At 40.3% G+C, this 24,273-nt stretch overlaps 1 protein-coding gene across 5 annotated transcripts in view; it reads left to right on the top strand.

Moving 5' to 3' along the window:
* The first annotated feature begins 19,278 nt into the window (after window positions 1-19,278).
* The window catches only part of NEMF (nuclear export mediator factor), a 60,026-nt gene continuing 55,031 nt past the window's right edge, over window positions 19,279-24,273 (top strand). For all 5 annotated transcript variants that reach the window (XM_036251639.1, XM_036251650.1, XM_036251632.1 and 2 more), the window contains exons 1-4: window positions 19,279-19,392; window positions 20,240-20,308; window positions 20,428-20,530; window positions 23,756-23,881. In XM_036251639.1, coding sequence (XP_036107532.1) covers window positions 19,334-19,392; window positions 20,240-20,308; window positions 20,428-20,530; window positions 23,756-23,881 — 357 coding nt within the window. In that variant the 5' untranslated portion in view covers window positions 19,279-19,333. The remainder of the gene's footprint in view (window positions 19,393-20,239; window positions 20,309-20,427; window positions 20,531-23,755; window positions 23,882-24,273) is intronic.

Raw genomic sequence — 24,273 nt, 5'->3', positions numbered from 1 at the left:
TGCTGGAAAGAGAAGTCTCCATAGTTTCTAGCTGTGAAAATCAGCAGAGACTGTGGCTGAGTGTGGAGGGCTGCTGGAGTCCCTTCCTCTTGAAGGGCCTGTGAACTGACTCACTCCCTCTGAGCTCCAGGGGCGGGGCAGGAGCTTGGAAAGTGACAGGGATATATGAGGAGTACCTGAATTGTCTGTCTTTGGGGCAAGAGTTGGAGGGCAGCTTTATTCCAGACAACAGTGCTGGCAGAGGCCACTGTTCCTTTGCTGGGCTCTCCCACTACTGAGCCAGCAGGAGGGCACCACATCAGTCTCCATCAACCTGGCTAAAACTGTTCACTCCACCTGGTGATTCTGAGACCCCACCCCACCCAAGCTGCCCACTGCCGTTTCCGTACAAACGGGCCATCTTGGCTCATGCTTCAGGTGTTCCTAAAGTCTCTCAAGCAAGCAGCATCTGGCCTCAGCGTGTCCCTTGCCTCTTGCGAAGTGACCTCAAGCCCAACACCAGCAGCAGCTAAGCTTGGTTCGCTGCTTGGCCTCTCCTAGGCACCACCAAGCTAAGGACAAGTAGCAGGCATCTGCAGATTGCTTTATAACTCCTGCTGGGTGGCCCCGGGCCAGGCACAGGCAGTGCCTGACCTTGGCCTGCACCTCTCAGGAGGCTTGCTTGCCCAATGGCCAGCTTCAGACCACGCCAGACCACCATTCAACCACCTCCACAAGAGACACATTCAAGAGACAGACTCATCAAGCACCAGAGACCCACTAAAGCAAGAGCTACTCTGTGAGGTCGGCCCCTGCACAGCAGCTCCTTCACCATAGTTGTGGCCAGTTCACACGGCTCATCAGCCTGGAGGTAAATTTGTCCCTCTGACATGTCTACAGCCATCAAAGTTCAACTAAAACAGGAGCTTGTACACAGCCTACATGGGGGGGGGGTGTGTGCACCTGGAGTGTCCAGCTCAGGTGACCAGAGAGGCTGTGCCACTGGGCCCTAGACGACACCTATTACATGAGGCCACTCTACCAAGGCCGGAGATGTAGCAGCTCTACCTTATACATGGAAACAAGCTAACTTCTTGGATCTGTAGGTTATAGTTTTCACCAGCCAAGAACAATATATCCACCCAAGTTATCCTTTTGATGTGATGGGAAAATAAAGGCTTTTCCAGACAAACAGAAGTTGAAAAAATTTATCACTACAAGACCTGCAATATAAGAAATGCTAAAATGCCCAGCCAGTGTGGCTCAGTGGATTGAGCATCGTCCCATGGACTGAGAGACCCAGGTTCAATTCCTGGTCAGGGCACATGCCTGGGTTGTGGGCTTGATCCCCAGTGGGGGACGTGCAGGAGGTGGCCGATGGATGTTTCTCTCTCACATCAATGTTTCTAACTCTCTCTCCCTTCCTCTCTCTCTAAAATTCAATAAAAATATTTTTAAGTTAATCCTACAAACTTCAAGAAAAATTCAGTAAGCCAGTAAATTTACAACTGCATATAGATTTAAAACCAAGTAATGTCACACTGTGCTGCTGCAAAGAGAGAAAATAAATGAATTAATTTTAAAACGGGTGGGAAAGAGCCTGGCCAGTGTGGTTCAGTGACTGAGCACTGACTCATGCAAGAAGTCACCGGTTCGATTCCCGGTCAGGGCACATGCCCAGGTTGTGGGCCCGATCCCCAGTGGGGGACATGTAGGAGGCGGCCAATTGATGTTCTCTCTCATAATATTTCTATCTCTCTCTCCCTCTCCCTTACTCTCTCTCTAAAATAAATAAAGAAAAATAAATAAAATGAGCGGGAAAGAAGAAGAAAGGAAGGAAGATAGAAGAAAAAGAAAGATAGGAAAAAGGGAAGGATTGTATGGTAAGTAGAGCTTGACAATGTTGTGAATAGATTCCCTAACACAGTTCAAAACCCAGCTCTAGATTGTAATGGAAAAATTTCCTTAAAAAAGCATAAACAGGTAGATTCATATGAGATTTCCTCCTCCATCACCTTTTTTCTATTTTTCAGTATGTACATATATTCTGTATATCAAGGACAAACAGTGGAGCTGTGTGTGCTGTTTGGTACCTTTGGACCCTCAGTATATAATTGTCTGTAGTATCTCCTACCCAAGATACAGTTTTGAACACAATCACCAATATTCATGAGTGTGAACATGGTTGTAAAATTCTAGGTTAATGTTGCACTGTAACCAATTTAACAATGGCTTGGCAGGGCAAAATTTATAGGTTTGTATCCATTTCAAATAAGGATTTGTATTCCAACAGGTTTAGGAAGACACCCACTGGATTATATGTCCACAAATAATAGTCAGATAACATAATCCTGCTGATCTTGTCACCAGACAAGGACCAGCCCAGAGCAGGTCGGCCTCCTCAGTCCAGCTGGTAGTGTGTGGGTTCTTGACTATGTGCAGGAAAGATTTCACAACATGAGTCCAGGTGATTTTAAGAGCCTCTTCCCATTATGCCATGGTTGTGGGTTCAATCCCCAGTCAGGACACATATAAGAAGCAAACTGCCCTGGCCGGTTTGGCTCAGTGGTTAGAGCGTCGGCCTGCAGTCCAGAGAGACCCGGTTTCGGTTCCCGCTAAGGGCATGTACCTTGGTTGCAGTTTGTCCCCGGCCCTGGATGGGTCATGTGGATGGCAACCACTCAATGTGTCCCTTTCACATCGATGTTTCTCTCTCTCTCTCTCTCCCTCCCACTCTATCTGAAGAAAAAATGGAAAAAAATGTCCTCGAGTGAGGATAAAAAAAAAAGTTCATGCCTGAGAAGGGGCATGAGCATGCTCTAGAGCAAATCCCCACTGGTATCCTTTGTCTTAAGGGTTTTATCTCTCTTATGCAGGTGAGAATCTTAGGGGAGGATTTCAGCAGAATATTCATCAGCTTTCTGGGTACAATAATCTGAGTTTAGGATTATTCTTGGTCTGCTTTACTGGTTTACTTTGATCTTGGTTCTATCTGGCTCTAATCAAATTTTTGTTTTATGTTCCCCTGACTTCATCTGTCCTTGGGTTTGGCTGGCGCAAATGGCATTAATTGGGTCTCTGTTGTCTATCTCCCTGAGCAGGGTGATGTAAGCTATGTATTCTCTATTTAAGGAGGAGAGGTGTATACCATTTGCTCTCAACTATCCTTGGTTCAAGGGAATGAGGGCTTGCAATTCACTAGCTGGCTGTATGTTGTTCAAATTGTTTGGTCTTGTTGAATTATCTTATCTCAGTTTCCCCATTCCATTTGCCCAGGAATTTTCCTAGCTTCTTACTATCCTGCTTCAATCTGAAAACTGATTTCAGGGGTAACATTATAGTTTCATAAATCCCGGTCAATGGTGCTCTGACCCTCTGTTGTAAAGTAGGGCAGCGGTTCCCAAGCTCCTCCCTTCTCTGGGGGAAGGATAGCTACCCTGTGTGCCAGCTTCTCAAATAACTAGATTAATGCTGGAAAAGGAAAGTTCTAGAGCCTTTGAAACAGTTTCTGATATTGGACTTCATTTTCAAATGTAAAAATTGGTCTTTCTTCTGCTTCTTATATCTTTTTTAATTACATGAACCATATGTTATGAATTCAAGGTACTCGTGAAACCAATGTGCTTACAACAACAACAGTTATCTTGGTTATGCAAGAAGTTTAACCTGGAACTTTATAATAACTTCAATATGGGTATAGTTTAACAGTATATCAAATATTCTAAGGCGTAGAACAAGTTACCCAATGTATCTGACCCTTTCAGGATATCTTTGGTAATGGTCATCTCCATCCACAGGAATAGGAGGAGATTCCTGACAATCCTGTTTTTCCCATGTGACCCCTCAATACATCCATCCCTGGCCATACCAACTGGACAACAGGTAGACTCACTGTCCTAATTGGCTAATTGGATTCTTATTCCTAAAAATTTTAAATCAGATCTGAAGGAAAACCATATTGGTGTGTCTCTTCCCAGTGGATCCATATCTTACTAATGAGGCATTATGTCACAATCATATTCTTCTCTGAGTACAGAAGTTAGTCCTTGGGACAGAAGTTAGTCTTCAGGGAGAAAGAAAAAAGCAGATGTACAGAGAGAAGCAGAAATGAAAGAGAGATTATTCCCTGAGCTTCGTTGCAGTTTCAGACCCTTCCTAGGTCTGCATAGCAGTCTCTGAGTTTCATGAGACAGCTTATAACTTTATATAAAATCACCTTTCTTTTTGCTAAAGCAAAGCCCAGTAGGCTCCTGTTATAGCAAGCATCCAAAAAACTGCTTCAATGAATATGCTTGAAACAATTGAAAAAAATAGAAAGTCTCAGCAAAGATATAGAAGGTATATGGAAGAACTAAATGAAATTATAATATAATAACAAATAAAAAGCTCAGTGGGTGGGCTCAACAACAGAATGAAAGGACAGAGAAAAGAATTAGTGAGCTGGAAGATACAACAATAAAAATGATCTAATCTAAACAAAGAGGCAAATAGAATATATATATATTTTTTTACATGAGAAGAGCCTCACCCTAGCTGGTTTTGCTCAGTGGTTAGAGCATCAGCCCATGGACCGAAGGGTTGCAGGTTCAATTCTGGTCAAGGGCATGTACCTGGGTTGCAGGTTCAATCCCCAGTCCCAGTCACGGTCATGTGGGAGGCAACCAATCCATGTGACTCTCTCATATCAATGTTTCTTCTCTCTCTCTCTCTTCCTCTCTCTCTCTTTCTCTCTCTCCATCCCTCCCACTCTATCTTAAAAAAAAAAAAAAGGAAAAATATCCTCAGATGAGAATTAACAAAAAATTAAAATTAAAATAAAAACAGAAGTATAAATTATGTTTGATGATTGCAGCAAAAATTGATTACAGTTTGATGTGGTTCTGAATGTCAGTAGAGAAAATGTTGCCCTGCTGGTATGGTTGAGTGGTTGAGCATTGACCCATGCACCAAGAGGTCACTGGTGGCAATTCCTGATCAGGGCACATGCCCAGGTTGTGGGCGAAATTCCCAGTGGGGGGCATGCAGGAGGTGGCCAATCAATGTTCTCTCTCATCAATGTTTCTATCTCTCCCTTTTCCTTCCTCTCTCTCTAAAATCAATAAAGAAAAAACGTTTTTTATAAAGATAAAATGTTAAAGACAATTACAAGCAGATTAACAAAGGAACAGACATATGTGAAGCAAAAACTGATAAAACTGAAACAAGAAATAGATCAGTCCACAATTAGTGATGGAGATTTCAATCTCTCTCTTTCAATAATTGAGAAAACTGGCCTGGCCAGTGTGGCACAATTGGTTGGGTATCATCCTGTGCATGAAGGTTGCTGCTTTGATTTCCAGTCCGGGCACATGCCCAGGTTTCAGGCTTAATCCCGGGTTGGGTTGTGCAAGAAGCAGCCAATCAATGTTATGCTCTCACACCAATGTTTTTCTCTTTTCCCTTCCTCTGTCTCTAAAATTGATAAACTATTCATTTAAAAAAAAATAATCAAAAGAACAAACTAGACAAAAAATCAGCAAGGATACAGAATAATTTAACATCAGCATCAACTGATAGGATATATACAACACTTAAAGAACATTTCACCTAACAACACAGAGTACATATTCTTATCAAATATCCATGGAACATATACTAACATAGATCATATTCTTGGCCACAAAACAAATCTCTACAAATTTTAAAGAACTGAAATAATACAGAATGTGTTCTCCAACCACAATGAAATCAAACTAGAAATTAATAATAGGAAAATCCCAAAACAGTTGGAAACTAACCCATAATTCATGGGTCAAAGAATAAGACTCAAGGGAAAGAAAAATATAGTGAAATGCCCTGGCTGGTTTGGCTCAGTGGTTGTAGTGTCGGCCTGTGGACCAGAGTCCTGAGTTTGGTTCCCACTAGGGGCATGTGCCAAGAAAAAAAAAAAAAAAAATACAGTGAAATGAATGAAAATGAAAACACAACATATAAAATTTTTCAGGACACAGCTAAAGCAATGCCAAGGGGAAAATTTATAGCACTGAATGCATATGTTACAATAAAGAAAAGTCATAAATCAATAATCTAAGTCCCCATATCAAAAAGCCAAAAAATAAATAAATAAAAGAAAGAGCAAAGTAAATCCCAAAGCAACAGGAGAAAATATTAAAGATAAGAGCAATCAATGAAATTGAGAACAGAAAAACAAGAGAGAAAACCAATGAAACAAAGAGCTTGTTCATTGGAATGATGAATTAAAGTGACAGTCTCTAGCAAGACTGACAAAAAGAAAAGAGAAGATACAATATCAGAAATGAAACATGAGCTATCACTACAGACCCTGCAGGTATCAAAGTGATAATAATGGAATGCTACAAGCAACTTTACACACATACATTTGACTACTTATATGAAAGATCAATTCCTCAAAAGGCAGAAACTTCCCCAGCTCACCTAATATGAAATAAATCATTTGAATAGCCCTGTAATTATTCAGGATCATACAGTACAAATAAGACCAAACAATAAAAAACAAAAAATCCCTACAGACCAATATCCCTCACTCATATAGAAGGAAAAATTTTAAACAAAACAATAGCAAATAAAATTAAGCAATATATATTCTTAAATCATATACCATGACCAAGTGAAGTTTATTTCAGGGATGCAAGGCTGCTTCAATATTTGAAAAATCAATGTAATCTGCCATATTAACAGGCTAAAGAAAAAAAGTCATATAATCTAATCTACCAATGCAGAAAAGCATTTGACAAAAGTCAGCACCTACTCCTGGTATTCTTAAGAAAAATAGGAATATCTTCACCAACTTCATTTTTTTTAATGTGCATAAAACATCATAAAATATATAAGCTAGCATTATACTGAATGATGAAAGACTAAGTGCTCTCCCCCTAGGATCAGGTACAAAGCAAGGGTGTCTAGCCTCACTGCTCTTATTCAGCATAGTGCTGGAAGTTCTTGCCAGTGTATTAAGGCAAGAAAAGGAAATAAAAGGCATATACATTGTAAAGGAAGAAATAAACTGTTCTTATTTGTAAAGGCATGATTTCCTACTTAGAATATCCCAAGAAATCTACCATAAACAACAACAACAACAAAAACCCTATACAACTAATTAGTGAGTTTAGCAAGGTTGCAGAATTACAAAAAGAACACTCAAAATCCATTGCATTTCTGTAGACCAGCAATAAATACATGGATACAAATTAAAAATACAATAATATTGAAATATTTAGGTGTAACAAAACATGTATAGGGCATGCATGCTAAAAAAAAATTAAAACTACTGATTTAAGAAATCAGAAAATATCTAAATACATTAAGAGACATACAGTGTTCACATTTGGAAGGTTCAACATGGTAAAGATGTCAATTTCTTCAGTGTAATGTAATTCCTATAAAAATTTCAGCAAGATTACTCTAAAATTTATGTGGAAAGGCAAAGAAACTAGAACAGCTGTGGCCTTGATGGAGGGATAAACACAAAGATCAATGGAACACAGTGGAGAATCCAGAAATAGACCCACACAAATATACCCAACTGATTTGTGTGTGTGTGTGTGTGTGTATAATTATATATATACTCATATATTATACATTTTTGTATATATAAATACACATCTAAATATAAATAAATATATATATATAAAACATTGTGGTAAAATATAAACATAAAATTTGCCATTTTAACCATTTTTTAAATTTTTCTTTATTGATTTTAGAATGAGAAGGAGAGGGAGAGAGAGATAGAAACATCGATGAGAGAGAACATTGAATGGCTGCCTCCTGCATGCCCCTCTGCATGCCCTCCCCCCTACTAGGGATCAGGCCCACAACCTGGGCATATGCCCTAACCAGGAATCAAACCGGTGACCTATTGGTACACGGGTTGACGCTTAACCAGTGAGCCACACCAGCTGGGCCATTTTAACCATTTTGAAGTGTACAATTCAGGAGCATTAAACAGCAACTTTTTATCCATTAAGTAATATCTACTTTCTGTCTCCGTGTGCTTGCCTTTTCTAGATATTTCATAGAAGAGGTATCATACAGCATTTGTCCTTTTGTGTCTGGCTTACTTCACTTAGCATAATGTTTTCAAGATTCAACTATGTTGTAGTATATGTCAGAACTTCATTCCTTTCTATGTCTGAATAATAGTCTATAATTCCATATTTTGTTCACCCATTATCCATTGATGGACACTCAGGTTTCCACCTTCTGGCCATTGTGAATAATGTGCCATAAGCCTTGGTATACAAGTAACTGAATCTCGATTTTCCATTATTTCAGGTATGCACCTAGGAGTAGAATCACTTGACCATATGGTAATTGCATCTTTAACTTTGGGAGAAAATACCAAGCTATTTTTCACAGCAGCTATACCATTGTACATTCTTACCAGCAATGTATGAGAGCCCCAATTACCCCACATTCTCACCAACCCTTGTTATTAGTTGTTTTTGTTTTTGTTTTTTTAAATTCTTATTATAGCAATCCTAGTAGGTGTGAAGTAGTATCTCACTGTGGTTTTGACTGCATTTCTTTAACAAATAATGAATGAATGCACAAAGAGACTTACTATTTTAAGAACATTTTTTATCATGAGGATAAATCACTCTTTCATTTCATATTATTATTAATGCACAAGAGCATTAATATTGATTTTGATAATGATAGCTCAGCATTTGTATGTATTTATCTTAATTATTCCCTTTTTTTAATAAATGGCATATTTGGATAATTAAGGAAACTTTAAAATGGTATAGATATTAGATGTTATAAAGGAAACATTTTTATTTTATTAATGATTATATGGTATGGTAATTATATCAAACAAATTCCCTTTTCCTCATACTAAGTATTTAGGAGTAAAAAATCCCTGAGATTTTCTTTAAAACAGCCCCTCTCCCCAAATATGTATTTTGGGGTTGAGAACAGATGAATTAAGAACAGTAAAATGCTGATAGCATTCCTCTGGGTTGCTCAAGGAGGACAATACTCCTAGGCTTGAAGGGGAGAAAGGAGGGGCAGTTTTCAGGCCCCAGAGGAAGAGAGCTCTGTGAGAAGGCAGTGTGACAGGAGCTGCCAGTCAGGGTGTGGGTCAGGGTGTAGGGGAGAGAGCCTGACTTCACTCTCCTTCTGCCCTTTTTTTTTTTTTTTATCCTCACCCAAGGACATTTTTTTCCATTTTTTGTTCAGATAGAGTGGAAGGGAGAGAGAAACATTGATGTGAAAGGGACACATCGAGTGGCTGCCACCCGCATGACTCAACCAGGGCCAGGGACAAACTGCAACCCAGGTACGTGCCCTTAGCAGAAACTGAACCCAGGAACTGAACCCAGGTCTCTCTGGACCGCAGGTCGACGCTCTAACCACTGGGCTAAACCGGCCAGGGCTCCTTCTACCTTTGATCCTCACCTGCTAGGTCTTCCCATGGGCAGATCCATCCAAAAGCTGGAGAACAGGGAACCCTGGCTCATGACGATTCTTACATAGATCCTGCCCGCCTTACACAGTGGGTGGACCTAGCAGGCCTGGTCCATTACCATTTTGTGTATATGGGAGACTTTTATAATTAATAGTTTGAAGAAGACCAAGGAATTTGCATTTTCTGCTTTTGGGTAAGAAAGATTAACACATGGTTTTTAGATCAAGTATATTAAGTGAATTATTCAAATTTTCTTAATTTTTATTTATTTCTGCATATGTGGTATGTTGAATTCCAATGAAATGTGTTAAAAATATCTTACCTACATTTTTAGAATTATAAATTTCTTTTTACTCATCATAGTTTTGTTTTACATTATTTAAACCTATGGTTTCGTGAATAATACATCTTCTTGAACTATGGTTCTTTTTGTTAATATGAAATATTACTTGCTCTTTAAAGGCTTTTTGCATAAATTTTATTTGGCATTAGCTAACTCTGCCTTTTTGTTAGAATTTGTTTTGAACATTTTTTCTGTTTATTTATTTTCAACATTTCTCTTTGTTTTGTTTTAAGTGCGTGTGTCTTAAACATAGGACATAGTCAGATGTTTTTTTCTTTTCTTAAATCCAATCTGAACATCTCGTCTTTTAATAGGTGAATCTCGTCCCTTCACATTAGTTATGATGACTGATTTAACAAATACCCTTTTCCGTAATATGCGATATTGTGTATCTATACATCATGACGACTACAGACTGTATCCTTTAACAGAATATTGTTAATGAATGTAGCAGTTTTGTCTTTATTTCTTTTCACATGCCAGACTATGCCCCCCTTGGGAAATGAGCTGTACCACAAAATGTATTAGAGCTCTGTCATTGTACAATGAGGGGTTCATTTGAACAGGCACACGCAGCCTGTGCCTTTAGTATTCTCTGTATAAATAGGGCTGCTTTTGGGGTTCATTAGCTCTAAAAGCAATTACCGAGGAAACTATGAATCACTTTGATTTTAAATTGCCATACACAGAAATCATAGGTTAACACATATTTTTCATTATTAACAATGTAAATTGTGAAAACATAAGGTACTAATAAAGCACCCCTGAGCAAGCACCCATGGTATTACATATTCAACCATCACATCATAAAACCTCAATAAGCAATGTTGAAAAGTCATCCAAACCACATACACAAAAGTTTTAAATTTCCCCCTCCAAAATAAAATAAAAGTAGGTTGCCATTTGAACCTCCAAAGGCCTCAATATTCTTCTACTGATTCATGGTATGAGGAGGAAGTCTAGCAGAAGATATTATCCACCTCACCACCTCCACATGGGGAAAGACTTACAAGATTAGACATGTTCTCGTCATTCCTCTCTTATAAATTATGCCCTTTCTTCGGAGTCCAAGGTGAACAGACACAAACCTATATATTAGACTATTTGTATCATGTCAAGAAAATTAATTGCTTTCCTGTTTACATGTTTATTCTCAAAACTAACCTGTATCCCCAATATTAATTAACAGTTAACACTGTAGGGCATCTAGCACATACCATGTGTTCTATAATTATTTGTCGGAAGAGTGAATGATTTAAGCAAAGAATGTTATCTTGGTCTTTTCTCACCTTAGTCAGTGAAAGCTGTATGCAATTTAAAGTATTTGTCTTCCTACCAAAATCCAAGCTGGACAAATAATTAACCTTGAGAACAGAAATTCACAAAAAAAAGTAAATCAATTTGGCAAAAATTCTGGCTGGGTGTGACATTAGTCTATCTGGAAGTTCCCAAACAAAGGAAACACTCTTTCAAATGTTATTTAATGAAAGTGAAACATTCCAATGCATTGTAATATTTTCAAATAAACTGAACACAGCAGAAAACTTTTGCCGCACTGGTGTGGAGAGAGAGAATAATCCTGTGATCGAGTCTGTTAAATATTGGATTTAATGTATGAAGTTTTGATTTGGGGCACATCAGAGTCAAAATAATAAATAGTGATGCTGTAATAGAGTTACACTAAGCCCTAAAACTTGAAGACATTTAGGCAGAAAGTCAAAACATATTCAAATTCAAGAAAATTACCCCGCTAGTTTAACTTGTATTTATAGGTCTAACAGTGTCATTCTGGATACGTAATTTTGTCCACTGTTACAATTTATTCTGCTGTTTAAAAACCTGCCACAAGAAATAAGTTTCTGGATCAATGAGGTATTGTATACTAACCATATTAAAGGCTCTTTCTCCATGCAGGGTGTGGCCAAGAACTAAATGTTTATTATGTCAAATTGTTAATGCTCCCTAATCCATTGTTGGTTTATTAAAGGTAATAGAATCAGGGTGAGCCCACTGGGGCATGTCTCCGAGATGCCTATGTAATGAAAATCCCGCGGTCAGCGACAGGTGATTCCCCAGCTGTGAGCGGCCGTGAAGCGGCAGTCTGTCGAAAGGTAGGTACAGGAGAGGAAGCTTTCCTGGGAGGACACAGCCCAGGACTGGACCCGCAAGATCCAGGGGACCCAGGTGATGACAGATGTTCTGTCCGCCTCGCCCCCTGGAGGTCTCCACTCTTACCTTGCGGGTCCTGCCTCTTGGTCTTCTAAAGGCCCGCCTCGCCCTCCCCTGATAACTCTGCCTTTCGCCTTGCCCCGCCGCCCCCATTTCCCCAAGCCCCTTTAGAAGACCACCTCGCCGCTGCCTCTGCTGTTCCTGCCTCTGCTCTCCTGAAGGCCCAGCCTCTCCCCGCTGGCCCCGCCTCCCCTTCGCCCATTGGCCCCACCTTCTCTCTCCGCGGCCCCGCCTCTCCCCGCTCCTATACCCCGCCCAGGTGTCTCTCCTATTCCAAAGCAATGGTCTGGCTGGCTGCCTCTCCAGACAATAGTTCCCAGGGCACATCCTTTTCTTTCGTTGGCTTGTGCCTTCTGCGCCTGCTTTTCTTCAGCCGCCTCGTCTGGGACCCAGTAATTGACGCTGGTGGGGGTCGGTGTCCAACCTCAGCCTTGTCCAGTGCTCCTGCCTGATGACTGCTGAGACCCAGTTTGCACACAAGTCTTCTCCCAGACTAGGACAGAAAGCCTCTGTCTGACCGCATGCTTTTCCTCTTTTAACCCCTGGAAGAAATAATGTATAAATGTCTTGAGCCTCCAGGAGTGGAGGAGTAAGTGAGTTACATGAAACCCATTGGTGATAGATTAGGGAGGCAGGAGAAGGTAAAGCGGGAAACCTCTGGGATTGGATTAAAAGTAAAATGATAGACACATACTCCTTTTACACAGGTGGGTACTGGATAGTTAACAGTAAACAATGAACGCAATGGCAGTAAGGATTTGTGGTCTTCGCCCTAGAGCAAGTGGTCTGGGAAAAAGAGAAGTTTCCTTGACATTCCATAGGTATGTTATTGTAGATGCAAAAAGACAGTAGACAGGCTCCGTCAAGGTCAAGATTGACTTCTATTTTATCAGGGAAGATTCTAGCATAGGACATGACTGCCTGCAAGACCTGCTTTTAGTTTAATTCCTTCTTTAAAAGAGTTTTGTTTCAATTTACAGACATTTTTTACTGGTTGCAAAGTAACCTAACAGATGCCTCCTCCTTGGCACTCCAGTTTAAATGACACCTCCTCAAGGACTTCTGATCTAAAAAGGTGGTTTCTCCCCCACTTGCCACCACTGTTTTTTTGTCCTAGAAATTTATTTCATTCATGACACATCACATATTGTAAATATACATTTTTCTCTATGTTTTTGTTTTTCTGCCCTACATGTATTTTCTTCATTACATCTTTATCACCTAGCACACTGCCTGCCTGGCATTGAATAAGCAAGAAATAAGTATTTGGCTTAGATGAATGAAACAGTGGTCAAGGATGACTCAGAATTCTAAAGTAACCAATTAAATATATAGATAGAGAGTGAAAATACAGGAAGTTGAGCAAACTTAGAGAAAGTGACCAGAAGATGATCAGTTTTGCTTGCACCTGCTGAATTTAAAGTTTTGAATAATTTCAAGGTTACATTTAGCAAGCAGCTAAAATCTTGGATCTGGAGCTCTGGAAAAGGCATCAGATTAGAACTATAGATCTGAGAGCCTTCATAATTGATGAGATCACTCACGAAGAGTTTGGTAAGAGAACAAAGGTTTAGGAGGGAATTACAAGGAGAGCAGGGAGATAGGATGAGTGTGGAAATGTTTGAGAAATGTTGACCTAGTGGGTTTGAGATAAGAAGGGACAACAGAGAGCTGCCTTTCCTAGAAGATAATTTAGAGAAGGGAGAGTACCAAGGAGTTGAAAGAATATTTTCGACTTTATGTATGAAGAAAACAAAACGTCCGCTACTAAGGAGGAGGTGGTGGGGAAACTTTAGATTACCTGCTAGGAACAAGGGGGCAGGAAAGATTTTTGATAGGGGATTAAAAAAAAAAAAAAAGTCTGCTGAGTGCAGATGTACTATGGTTGGAAATTATTTCTTTCTTCTTCCGTTCTAGCCATTCCAAACTTAAGGTTGTAACAAAAATGACTTCTGGCCCAGCCGGCAGGTGTAGCTCAGTGGCTGGGCGGCGACCCATGCACCAAGAGGTGGCTGGTTCAATATCCGGTCAGGATACATACCTAGGTTGTGGGCCCGATCCCTAGTGAGGGGCATGCAGGAGGCAGCCAATCGATGTTCTCTCTCATCGGTGTTTTTATCTCTCTCTCTCTCCCTCTCTTTTCCTCTCTCTCTAAACTCAATAAAGGGGGGGGGGGGGACCGACTTCTGGCTGTCAAATCCTAATTCTTGCACCAGTCTACCCAGATTTTTCTCCAACGTGCGAGGGGCAGCTAAAGGAGACAACTCCCTTTCCAATAGTGAACACTGAGTTGGCCTCCAAGCACTGTGGGCACCCCCGACCTCCGCTACCATGGGTTATACTCCTTCATACAGGGAAGGCACCTCCTAAATGCTTGCTGGAGACAAAAAAAAAATTTAGTCACAAATGGTTCCATCGTAAATAAAGTGCCCCCGAAAGATGCGGCTTGTATTCAAGGCCTGCAGAAGGAAAGCAGTGCTGAGGGACCAGGTTTTTGCGCTTCCTTTTGCGCTCGGTATGTGTCGGGGTACCCACTACGCTCATTAAGGTTATACTGACCCATTTCTCTTCAACAAGAACACAGGTCTCAGAGAAAAATACCAGGAAATAAAACAGAAACAGTGAAAGTCGCGTTCCAGGGTCCCCGCCCCCGACACGGATGACGTCACACCGACACCGCCTCCGAGACCGCCTCTCCCTGCTTGGCCGCTTATTCCTGCAGAACCCGGACCTGCCCGGCTCCGCCTCCTGACGACGTCACCAGAGCTCAGCCTCTAGTGCAGTCTGGCGAGCCTGCCCATCGCCGGGCGCGGTGGCGCGCGCCTGTAGTCCCAGCTACTCGGGAGGCTGAGGCTGGAGGATCGCTTGAGCCCAGGAGTTCTGGGCTGCAGTGCGCTATGCCGATCGGGTGTCCGCACTAAGTTCGGCATCAATATGGTGACCTCCCGGGAGCGGGGGACCACCAGGTTGCCTAAGGAGGGGTGAACCGGCCCAGGTCGGAAACGGAGCAGGTCAAAACTCCCGTGCTGATCAGTAGTGGGATCGCGCCTGTGAATAGCCACTGCACTCCAGCCTGGGCAACATAGCGAGACCCTGTCTCTTTTGCCCCGCCCTGACTCAAAGAAATTCCACATCTCCTAAATATTTTCTATTTTCTGATTGAATATTTTCTAATTTCCCTAACAAATAATAACTCTGTCAATATTTTCTATATTCCCCAAATAAACAACGGACAATAACTTGGTCCCTTTTCACATTCATACTTTTACGTATGCAAGAGTTTACTAATCTTCATTCCTGGCTCTCTTCCCACTATTCATTTGTCTCGTATTTTATGTCTCCTTTACGATTCAACCTCACGGGGTAACAGGGTACTCGGGGGAATCCCAGCCACCTCATCACTAACCCCTACTGGAGCATCGCCGAAACGCCTCTGCGAAAAGCTGTTATCACTCTCACAACCAACAGGGGATGCTTGTGTACTCACAGCCCGTAGGAGAAAATGCCGAAGGACAACAACGCGAAAATGCACCTTCGCCTCCAAAATTCCAAGTTCTTCCTGCAGTGGTACTGTTTGATGTTCCCTAACTTGACCGGACCTGCCCTCCTGCCACAGGATGTCACCTTCTTTCACCACTGGCCTGCCAAGGTTTTTGCTTTTAAATGGTGCCGTCGACGAGACCTGTTGGGTTAAACAAGTCATTCTCAGGAATCCTTAACTTCCATCCGTTTGTGATGGTGCTGACCTTCCAACGGGGAGCCCCCTCATGTCCCCCACACCTTGTAGGGGTTAAAAACAACTTAAGGAGAACCAGACACCCTTTGTGATAGCAGAGGTGAGGGGCTAGTGAGGCAGAATGCGTCACCGTTGTCTCTCCGCTTGCCAACAGCGAATGCAAAAGATAGAACTGAAGCGAGTGGCTTGAAAAAGCTGGTGGGGCTGGTTTTTTAACCCTGTGTTGAAAAGAGGGGAAGCCTCATTGCCTTCCTCTGAGACATACTGAACAAATATTGTGTCCTTATCTCATTTAAAAAACAAAACAAAACAAAACAAACAAACAAAAAAAACAGGCGAATAATGTATAAAATAAGATGATCTTTCAAATTGTCAGGTTTTGGTGATCTGTAATAGTAATTCCATCTTTATGAAAGAACTATCCTAGAAGGTTCCCTGTTAAATTCAGGCATTTTAGGGGCAGTGAAAATTGATCACACATTCACATCAGTCTTGACCTTAACCTAACAGTCTATTGGGAATTTAAAGACTCCAAGCACACATTATCACTCCTTGTAAAATGAAGAGAAAAGGGGACAATGTAATAAGCTTTTCATAAAGCTAATTGTATTCAGTTTATTTTCTTTAGGTGAGTCATTCCATTTGAACAATAAACTATTTTTTTAAATGCCCTTGCTTCTGGGTTTGCCCTCTACAACTACATGGCACAAGTCTTATTCCAATTCTTTAGGATAATTTTTCAAGAGTTTAAATGTCACCCCCTAATCTATGCATTTTTCACTAAATGGAAATATGTGGAGATGCTTTTACATTTTTAATCTTTACCCTATTCCACCCCAAAAATAAGAGGCAAAATACTTTGGTATGCCTCAGGATTTTTACTAAACAAATCCCTGAATTTGGCCCAGAATGACTTTGCTATGGAGGTAAGGGCTGCATTTGAGTAGCTAACTCTGTTAGCCCTGGGATTCCAACCCACCTTCAGTCTTTTCCACCACCTTTGGAGAACTCAGCTTTGTGGACCTGAGGTGTGCTAGACAGATTAATGCCTCTGTCCCCCAAAGATGTGCATGTTCTAATATCTGGAACCTATGATACCATACTTTACATGATAAAAGGGGTTTACAGATGTGAGCAATTAAGGATCTTGAAATGGGGAGATTATCCTGGATTGTCCCAATGGGCACAATATGATTACAATGATCCTTTTAAGAGGAAGGTAGGAGAGTCAGAGTCAGAGAAGGCAATGTGTCCCGTAAACAGAGATTGGAGACAGGCAGAGTCACCAACCAAGGAATATGGACAGCTTCTGGAAGCTGGAAAAGGCAAGGAAACATATTTTCCCCTAGAGCCTCCAAAAAGAATGCAGTCCTGCTGACCCATTTTGAACTTTCTGGCCTTCCAAACTGTAAGATAATAAATTTGTGTTGCTTAAGCCACTTAATCTGTAATAATTTGTTACAGTAGCAGTAAAAAACAACATGAGAAGTGTCAAGGTTAGTCTATACCTGAAAAAACTATGAGGTCAGAAACTATCTTCTTTAACATGCTTATACTTTTTAAAAAACTTCTCATATTGAACAGGTTTTCAGGGTCAATACTTTTCCCCTTGTGTGTGTGTGTGTGTGTGTGTGTTTATGTGTTTCTTTAAACCACATTTTAACAATTCATCCATTTCTCTATCCTGTCATCCAGTTATCCATCCATCCATCCATGTATCTATACATTAAAAAAAAATGTTTAAGTACCCAATATTTACCAGACTCCACGTAGATACTAGATAAGCAGAAATAATATAGACAAGTCATTGCCTTTGTAGACTTTTCAGTCTGCTCTGAGAGGGTGAGCAACAATTATTTTTAAATGAGCCATGTAAAGTGTGATTTAGTGTTCTCGTGATGCCCTGGTAAATATGTTTAATTCTTTTGCCTGCCTAACTGCCTGAAGTCTCCAATAACAAAAAAATATCTCCTGGATTAAAACATGGTTTTCAGAAGGCCATTGGTATAAATGCACTTTGGCATTTGCTTATCCAACCTCCTGGAGACCTTTGCTTCAGCCATGCAAAGTATTGCCCTGAGGTGGTGCTGTAACTGAGTCTTTGAAAGGCCATTTCAACACTAAAAAGCCAGCTGCTTCAGAATGGTGGGGGAAATGGTAAAGCCAGTGAATTCTAAGACCTTATGCCCATTACTGCACTTCATTTGTTGTGAAGTGAGTTTCTTGATCAGAAGCAATGCTGTGTGGAATACCATGATGATGAAAAAGGCATTCTGTAAGTCTATGGATGGTAGTCTCAGCAGGGAAAGCAAAACTATTTCCAGAGTAAATATCTATTACAGCAAAAACAAACCCCTGCCCCTTCCATGATGGAAGTGCTCCAATGTAATCAAACTGCCATCAGGTAGCTGGCTGATCACCCTGCGGGAATGTGCCATATCCAAGACAAAGTGATGGTCTCTGCTATTGGCAGATTGTGCACTCAGCACTGGCTGCAGCCAGGTCTGCCTTGGTGAACGGGAGTCCATGTTGCTGAATCCATGCATAACTTCTATCCTTGCCACTTTGCTCATAAGCCCATTGGATGATGACCCAGGTAGCTGATGAAGGAGGCTGACTGGCATCCACAGAACAGGTTTGTCATCCTATCAACTTGATTAAATCCTCCCCTACTGAGGCACCCTTTGGTGAGTATTCACATGGAACACAAATATATTCCTGTATGTGTGTGTGTGTGTTTTACCACATATCTCTCTCCTAGATTTCAGCATCACTAATTTTCAAATAATGTTCCATCAAAGTCCCTGGCCATTCAGCCACAGCCCATGATTTGGTAATCATATTTCTCCTTTCAAGAAAAATGAACAACTAGGTGCACTGCTCAAAATTCTGCCCCCTGGGAGGCTTTCCCTTGACCACAGTCTTTCAGGAATGTTCCAGAAAGGGGCAGTAGGGCTGCAGCTGTCCATTTTCAGGTGGTGCCCACTTCTCATACAGAACTACCTATACAAATCAGTCTCAAGTCTTCTCTTCCTCTGTCAACTGATCATAGGGAACTCCCATGAGACCACAGTTGCTCCATCTTGGAGAGTAGGGCCCATCAAAATAGGAACTTCTTGAGGGCTGGTTCGCCTTGACTGAGGATGATTATAGGGCCAGTGCAACAGTTCCGCTTCTTACAGTTCTACACGTCCAAGTAACGAATGTAAAGGAGCCTTTGCTCTTACACAGAACCCTACGTTCCCCTGGGGAAATCAGGATTGTCCCTCAAAAGCTGTTAGGGCCAGCAGGGGTTGCTATGGAGGCTTGTTTGAGTCCCGAAACATAAGGGGGTAAGGTAATCGAATTAATCCGTAAGCTTTGCAGGAAGGAATGTGGTTTTAATAGAATAGTTTGTGTCTATTTCAAATTGTTCGGATGCAACGAATAGCGAGTTGACGAAGACTTGAGAAACGAATTCTTCCGGAAAGTGACGGAAGCGCGTTCGCTTTAAGGAATATTGGGTCTTCTGCGTGGCCGTAGCGCTCCGCCACGTGCGCCTGCGTAGGAGAGGCGCGGCGTCGGGTCCGGCAGTCAGTGGTGACAACTGCGGTGGCGACCCTCAGACCTTGCCATGAAAACCCGCTTCAGCACCATTGACCTCCGTGCGGTACTCGCGGAGCTGAATGCCAGGTACTGTGCGACAGGTGGCGGGGCTCCCGTGGGGAGTGCAGGAGACAGAGGTCCGGGCCCCACGGTTGAAAACAAGACCAGCCCAGTGTTTCCCATACTGCCCCCTGTGCTGTTCTTCTGTGGACCGGGCTAGGCCTGGGCGGCCGAGCGCTTGACAGCTTTCCGCGGCCCGCAGGAGACCTGCGGGATCCCTGCGGCGCGTCCCGGCTTGCTAGTTTCGCCAGGCCTGGGGTCCGCCTGTGGCGGGGCTCTTGCTATGCCGGCCGGAGTCGCTGGGTCTGGCAGCTAACGTTTAGTAAAACCGAGACATCAGGTGGACGCCAAGACGCCAGAGTCGTCCTTTGGTCCTTTGCTTCAGAGATTTCCAGACCCGAGGCCTGGTTTCTTTGACACTCCTCGCCCCAAACAGAGGGAGCACCGCCGTTTTAGATGGAGGTCACAGATCTTGATTCTAGTCTGTTTTTTTACTTACTCAGCCGTGTGAGCTTTGTCATATTTCTCAGGGTCTTGTGTACCCTTTATTTATTTTTTTCCTCTCTTGCAGTAAATTAAATGGATTAGGCTGCCTTTCCTAAAAAACTTTGGGTCATTTCAAAGTCGCAAAGCATTGTATGGTGTTCCCAGAGCTGATGGACCACTAGTGTTCTTAAATTGTTACACTTAAGTTTGGAACTGAAAGCCTGTTGGCCTTCAGACTGTTCCGTAATTGATTCCATATTTTGGAGTGGAAAATCTCCGAAATTCCTCACTTTCGTAGTCTCTGCTCCCGCCTGCAGCTTTAAATTGTGGGAAGTTTTATGTTTCAGATGGTAGTATGATTTCTTACATGTTTCCTTTCTCTTTGCAGCTTGCTAGGAATGAGAGTAAACAATGTTTATGATGTGGATAATAAGACATACCTTATTCGTCTTCAAAAGTAAGGCTTGTTTTATCTTTTGTAAATAAATGGGATTACTGATTTTTTAAGTAATCTGTTTCACTTAGTTAGCATTGGCAAATGCCCTAAAGAAAAAACTGACTTTTTTTCTTCTACAGACCAGACTTTAAAGCAACACTTTTACTTGAATCTGGCATACGAATTCACACAACAGAGTTTGAGTGGCCTAAGAATATGATGCCGTCTAGTTTTGCCATGAAGGTAAATTTTAACTTATACTTGAAAGTAAATGTTAAGGCCCTGAGATTGGTCACTAACAATTGAAGTTTTAAACTGTTTGGTTTTCCTTTACTGTTACTAACAAAGTAGAGATAAAATAAAGATAAAGTAGTTGATGGATATTGGAGTGAATAAAGTAGATGTTTATTAACTTCTCCTTATTACCTTCACATCTAATTGTGCTCCATATCCTACTGTTCCCACAGTCAGTATTCTAGTTCAATCTTTTATAACATTCAACCTTGTAGTCCCTTTACTATAGACCTCTTCACATATCAGAACAATTCCATATTAGACCAACATTAACTTTTTCTAAAGCATTATTTTCATCAGTTATCTCACATTTTATGATTCCCTAATTTCTGAATATCCCATATCCTAGCATTCTTGGCTTTCTATGATCTCTCTCTACCCCTCACCCCACAACCCCTTCTTCCTAGTCTTATCTTCCACAGCTCACTTTTGAGCTACCAATATGTATTTTATTGGAATACTTAGTGACATTAGTATGGTAACAATTATTACATCCTTTTACTTCTCTCCTTGCTTTTGTTTGTATTATTAAAACTGAGATTCTGCATTGTGGACATGTTACTATATGCTGAAAAGTTCATGTGCTACAGAGGAAAGACATTGGAGTCAGATATACCTAACTTTGAATTAATAGTTTTGCCAATCATTTTATAACTTGGAAAATGTATTTAACCTCTTGGAACTTAGTTTCTTTATATGTAAAATGTGGAAAATATCTCCCTTACGGGATTATTGGTGAGGATTAATTGAAGTAACATGTAAAGCATCTAACACAATGCCTGACACATACTAGGAATCCATATGTATTAATTTCCTTCTTCCTCTCCTCCTCACTTTCCTTCAGAAATTTATTTGTTTTGGCATTGTGTTATTTCATTAGAGGCTTTACAGAGAAGAGCCTTATCCCCAGCAACTTAGAATCTGTTTTGGATTGCAAGTTAGGTAAGTGCTTCCCAGATCACAAGGGCTGTCATAAAATTATCAAATTCTTAAAAGTTTATTTAATAGTAACCCAAAAAGGTTCTTTTGGAGATTATCCTTTCTAGTAATGACACTTTATGTTTGTATAACACTTTTCAAAGTAGATGGGTAATGCATATTTCATTTAAGTTAACAACTCAGCGGATATGAAGAACAAGTATAATTTTAATTTTGCATGTGATGTAACAGCAATAAAACATATGATACTGGGATTGTGTAAATATTCCCAGATTAGCCTATAGTATCAATGAGAGGTCAAACACTTTTTAAAAAAACTTAGAATTTTATGAATTAGGTATACATGTCAATCTAAATGTATAGAAAGAGTCCCTCCAATGGAGCAGAAAATGTTAAGCACTTTATAAATAATTTAAAGAGCACTGTTGTATGGTACAGGCAGGACCATAACCAGTACGTGGTAAATCACAGTGTTTGTTTTTAGTTTTCACATTTGGAGATGCCAAATCAGTGGGTGGAAAGTTCTTTTCACCAAGCTGCTAATAGAGAAATAAAACAAACAAAAAAGATGTACATAAGTACTCTATATCCATACATACTCATGATAAATAATCTTGCATTTTTCACCGTTCCATAGTGCCGACTTCTGTTCCTCTCAAGGTTACCTTTTATCTTCATTTTAACTCTATACTTCTTGAATAAAAAGATTACTGGGAAACTCTGGAAAGTTTGATTGTGATTTTCCCCTGGGGATTTAAAGATAATTTTATACGTGGGTCATTATTTAAATAAAAATCTATATAGGTTATTCTTAAATCAGAACCATTGAATTTAGGGGGTGTTGTTTATCTATGAAGTTTGAAAAGTCTTATATCTGCCTGAATATATAAGTACATAAAATGAAAATTTTAGGCAATTTGAACTATAAGGTCTGGAGAACTCCTTAGTTATGAAAGAGTTGACATTAATTCTAAGAATGACTGTATATTTCTTTTTTTTTAAAGGTGATTTTAGATAACTTCTCTGTAAAATTTGTGTTGAATTTGATTCTTGAAGAAAAGAAAAGCATTCTTTCTTATTTGTCTTGACTAAGTAAAGGGTCTTTCAAATTAAAAAATTAGATACAATTGTAGCATTTTTTTAGGGGCTACAGAGTAGTCTTGTTTCTGTTCCACATCATACTTAAATATTTGTACTAAAGCATGGTACAAGTAATATAAAACAAAAGGTATTTTCCAAGTAATTTGTATTAGGGTTTAACATGCTAATTTTAATTGCTAATAGGAACAAGAACTTTATGACTAGGGATATGAGGAATGAGATTTGATAATAAATAGAAGTTACTACATTTGGATTTGAGATAGGTTGATCAAAAACTTGAAGATAGTACCAGAAAAACTCTACTTGGGTATATCAATAAAGTTTGTGGCAGTAGAGGGTAATTACATGTGAGTAAGTTGGAGGACTAATTTATAGAATACCAATAAGCTCATGGTTCAGAATTTGTATTTGAAATGGAAGATTAGTAGAAACTATTACTTTTTTTTCTTTTTTAATTTTCACCCAAGGATATTTTTCTATTTATCATCAGACAGAGTGGGAGGGAAAAAGAGAGAGGGAGGGAGGGAGGGAGAGAGAGAGAGAGAGAGAGAGAAAAAACATCAACGTGAGAGAGACACATTAACTGGTTGTTTCCTGCATGACCTGACCAGGGACAGGGACAAACTGCAACCAAGGTACGTGCCCTTGACCGGAATCAAATCCAGGAGTCATTGGTCCGAGGGCCAATGCTCTAATTGCTGAGCTAGACCCACCAGAGCAAAAACTATTGATTCTGAACACAAGCACACAAAAGGAAATTTGGAATACTTAAAAGATTGGAGTAGAAAGAGACTTTAAAAAAAAGGTTATGGCTTTGAGTGAGGTCATTAGGGCGAGAATAAAGGATTTGGCAGTGGTATAAAGCAACAAAGTAAATTCCTCTATGAGTCTATCATTGTCTGCTTAAAAACTGGATAAAAAATACTGTTTCCGAATTAGCAGTCAGAGTTGTCTGAACCAAATGTTTTTCCTCTGATTATCTGCAAGTTTTTGCTTTCTATTGTTTTATTTGCTACTTTTAAAATATTATTCCTGATAGTAATGAAAAGAAAAAAGTTATTTATAAACCAATACCAAATGATTAAGAATTCACTTTTACTATATAAATGTATTTTTCTTCTGTTTTCTTGCTAGTGCCGAAAACATTTGAAGAGTCGGAGATTAGTCAGTGCAAAACAACTTGGTGTGGATAGAATTGTAGATTTTCAGTTTGGAAGTGATGAAGCTGCTTATCACTTAATCATTGAGCTCTATGATAGGGTAAGTTACATTTATGTGCATAACCTTTGACCCAGGAATTTCACTTCTAGTAATTTGTCATAAGCAAATTAGACAGTTATAGTGTTTATACTAGTTAAAACATGAAAAGAACCTAAATGTCTTTGAATAGAGCTTGGTTAAATAATTAAGGGAGATCGAAATAATAGAATGTTGAGGAGTTTTTAAAAATAATGTTGAGGTAAGTGTTTATTTGTTTTGTTTTGTTTTTTAATTCTCACCTAAGGATGTTTTTCCATTGATTTTTTTAGATAGAGTGGGAGGGAGGAGGAGAGAGAAACATCAGTGTGAGAGAAACACATTGATTGGTTGCCTCCTGCATGACCCTGACCAAGGCTGGGGATCGAACCTGCAACCAAGGTATGTGCCCTTGA

This window comes from Molossus molossus, unplaced genomic scaffold (assembly GCF_014108415.1).
Source record: "Molossus molossus isolate mMolMol1 unplaced genomic scaffold, mMolMol1.p scaffold_m16_p_1, whole genome shotgun sequence".
Taxonomy (NCBI): Eukaryota; Metazoa; Chordata; class Mammalia; order Chiroptera; family Molossidae; genus Molossus; species Molossus molossus.
This window is presented reverse-complemented; position numbering and strand designations above follow the sequence as displayed.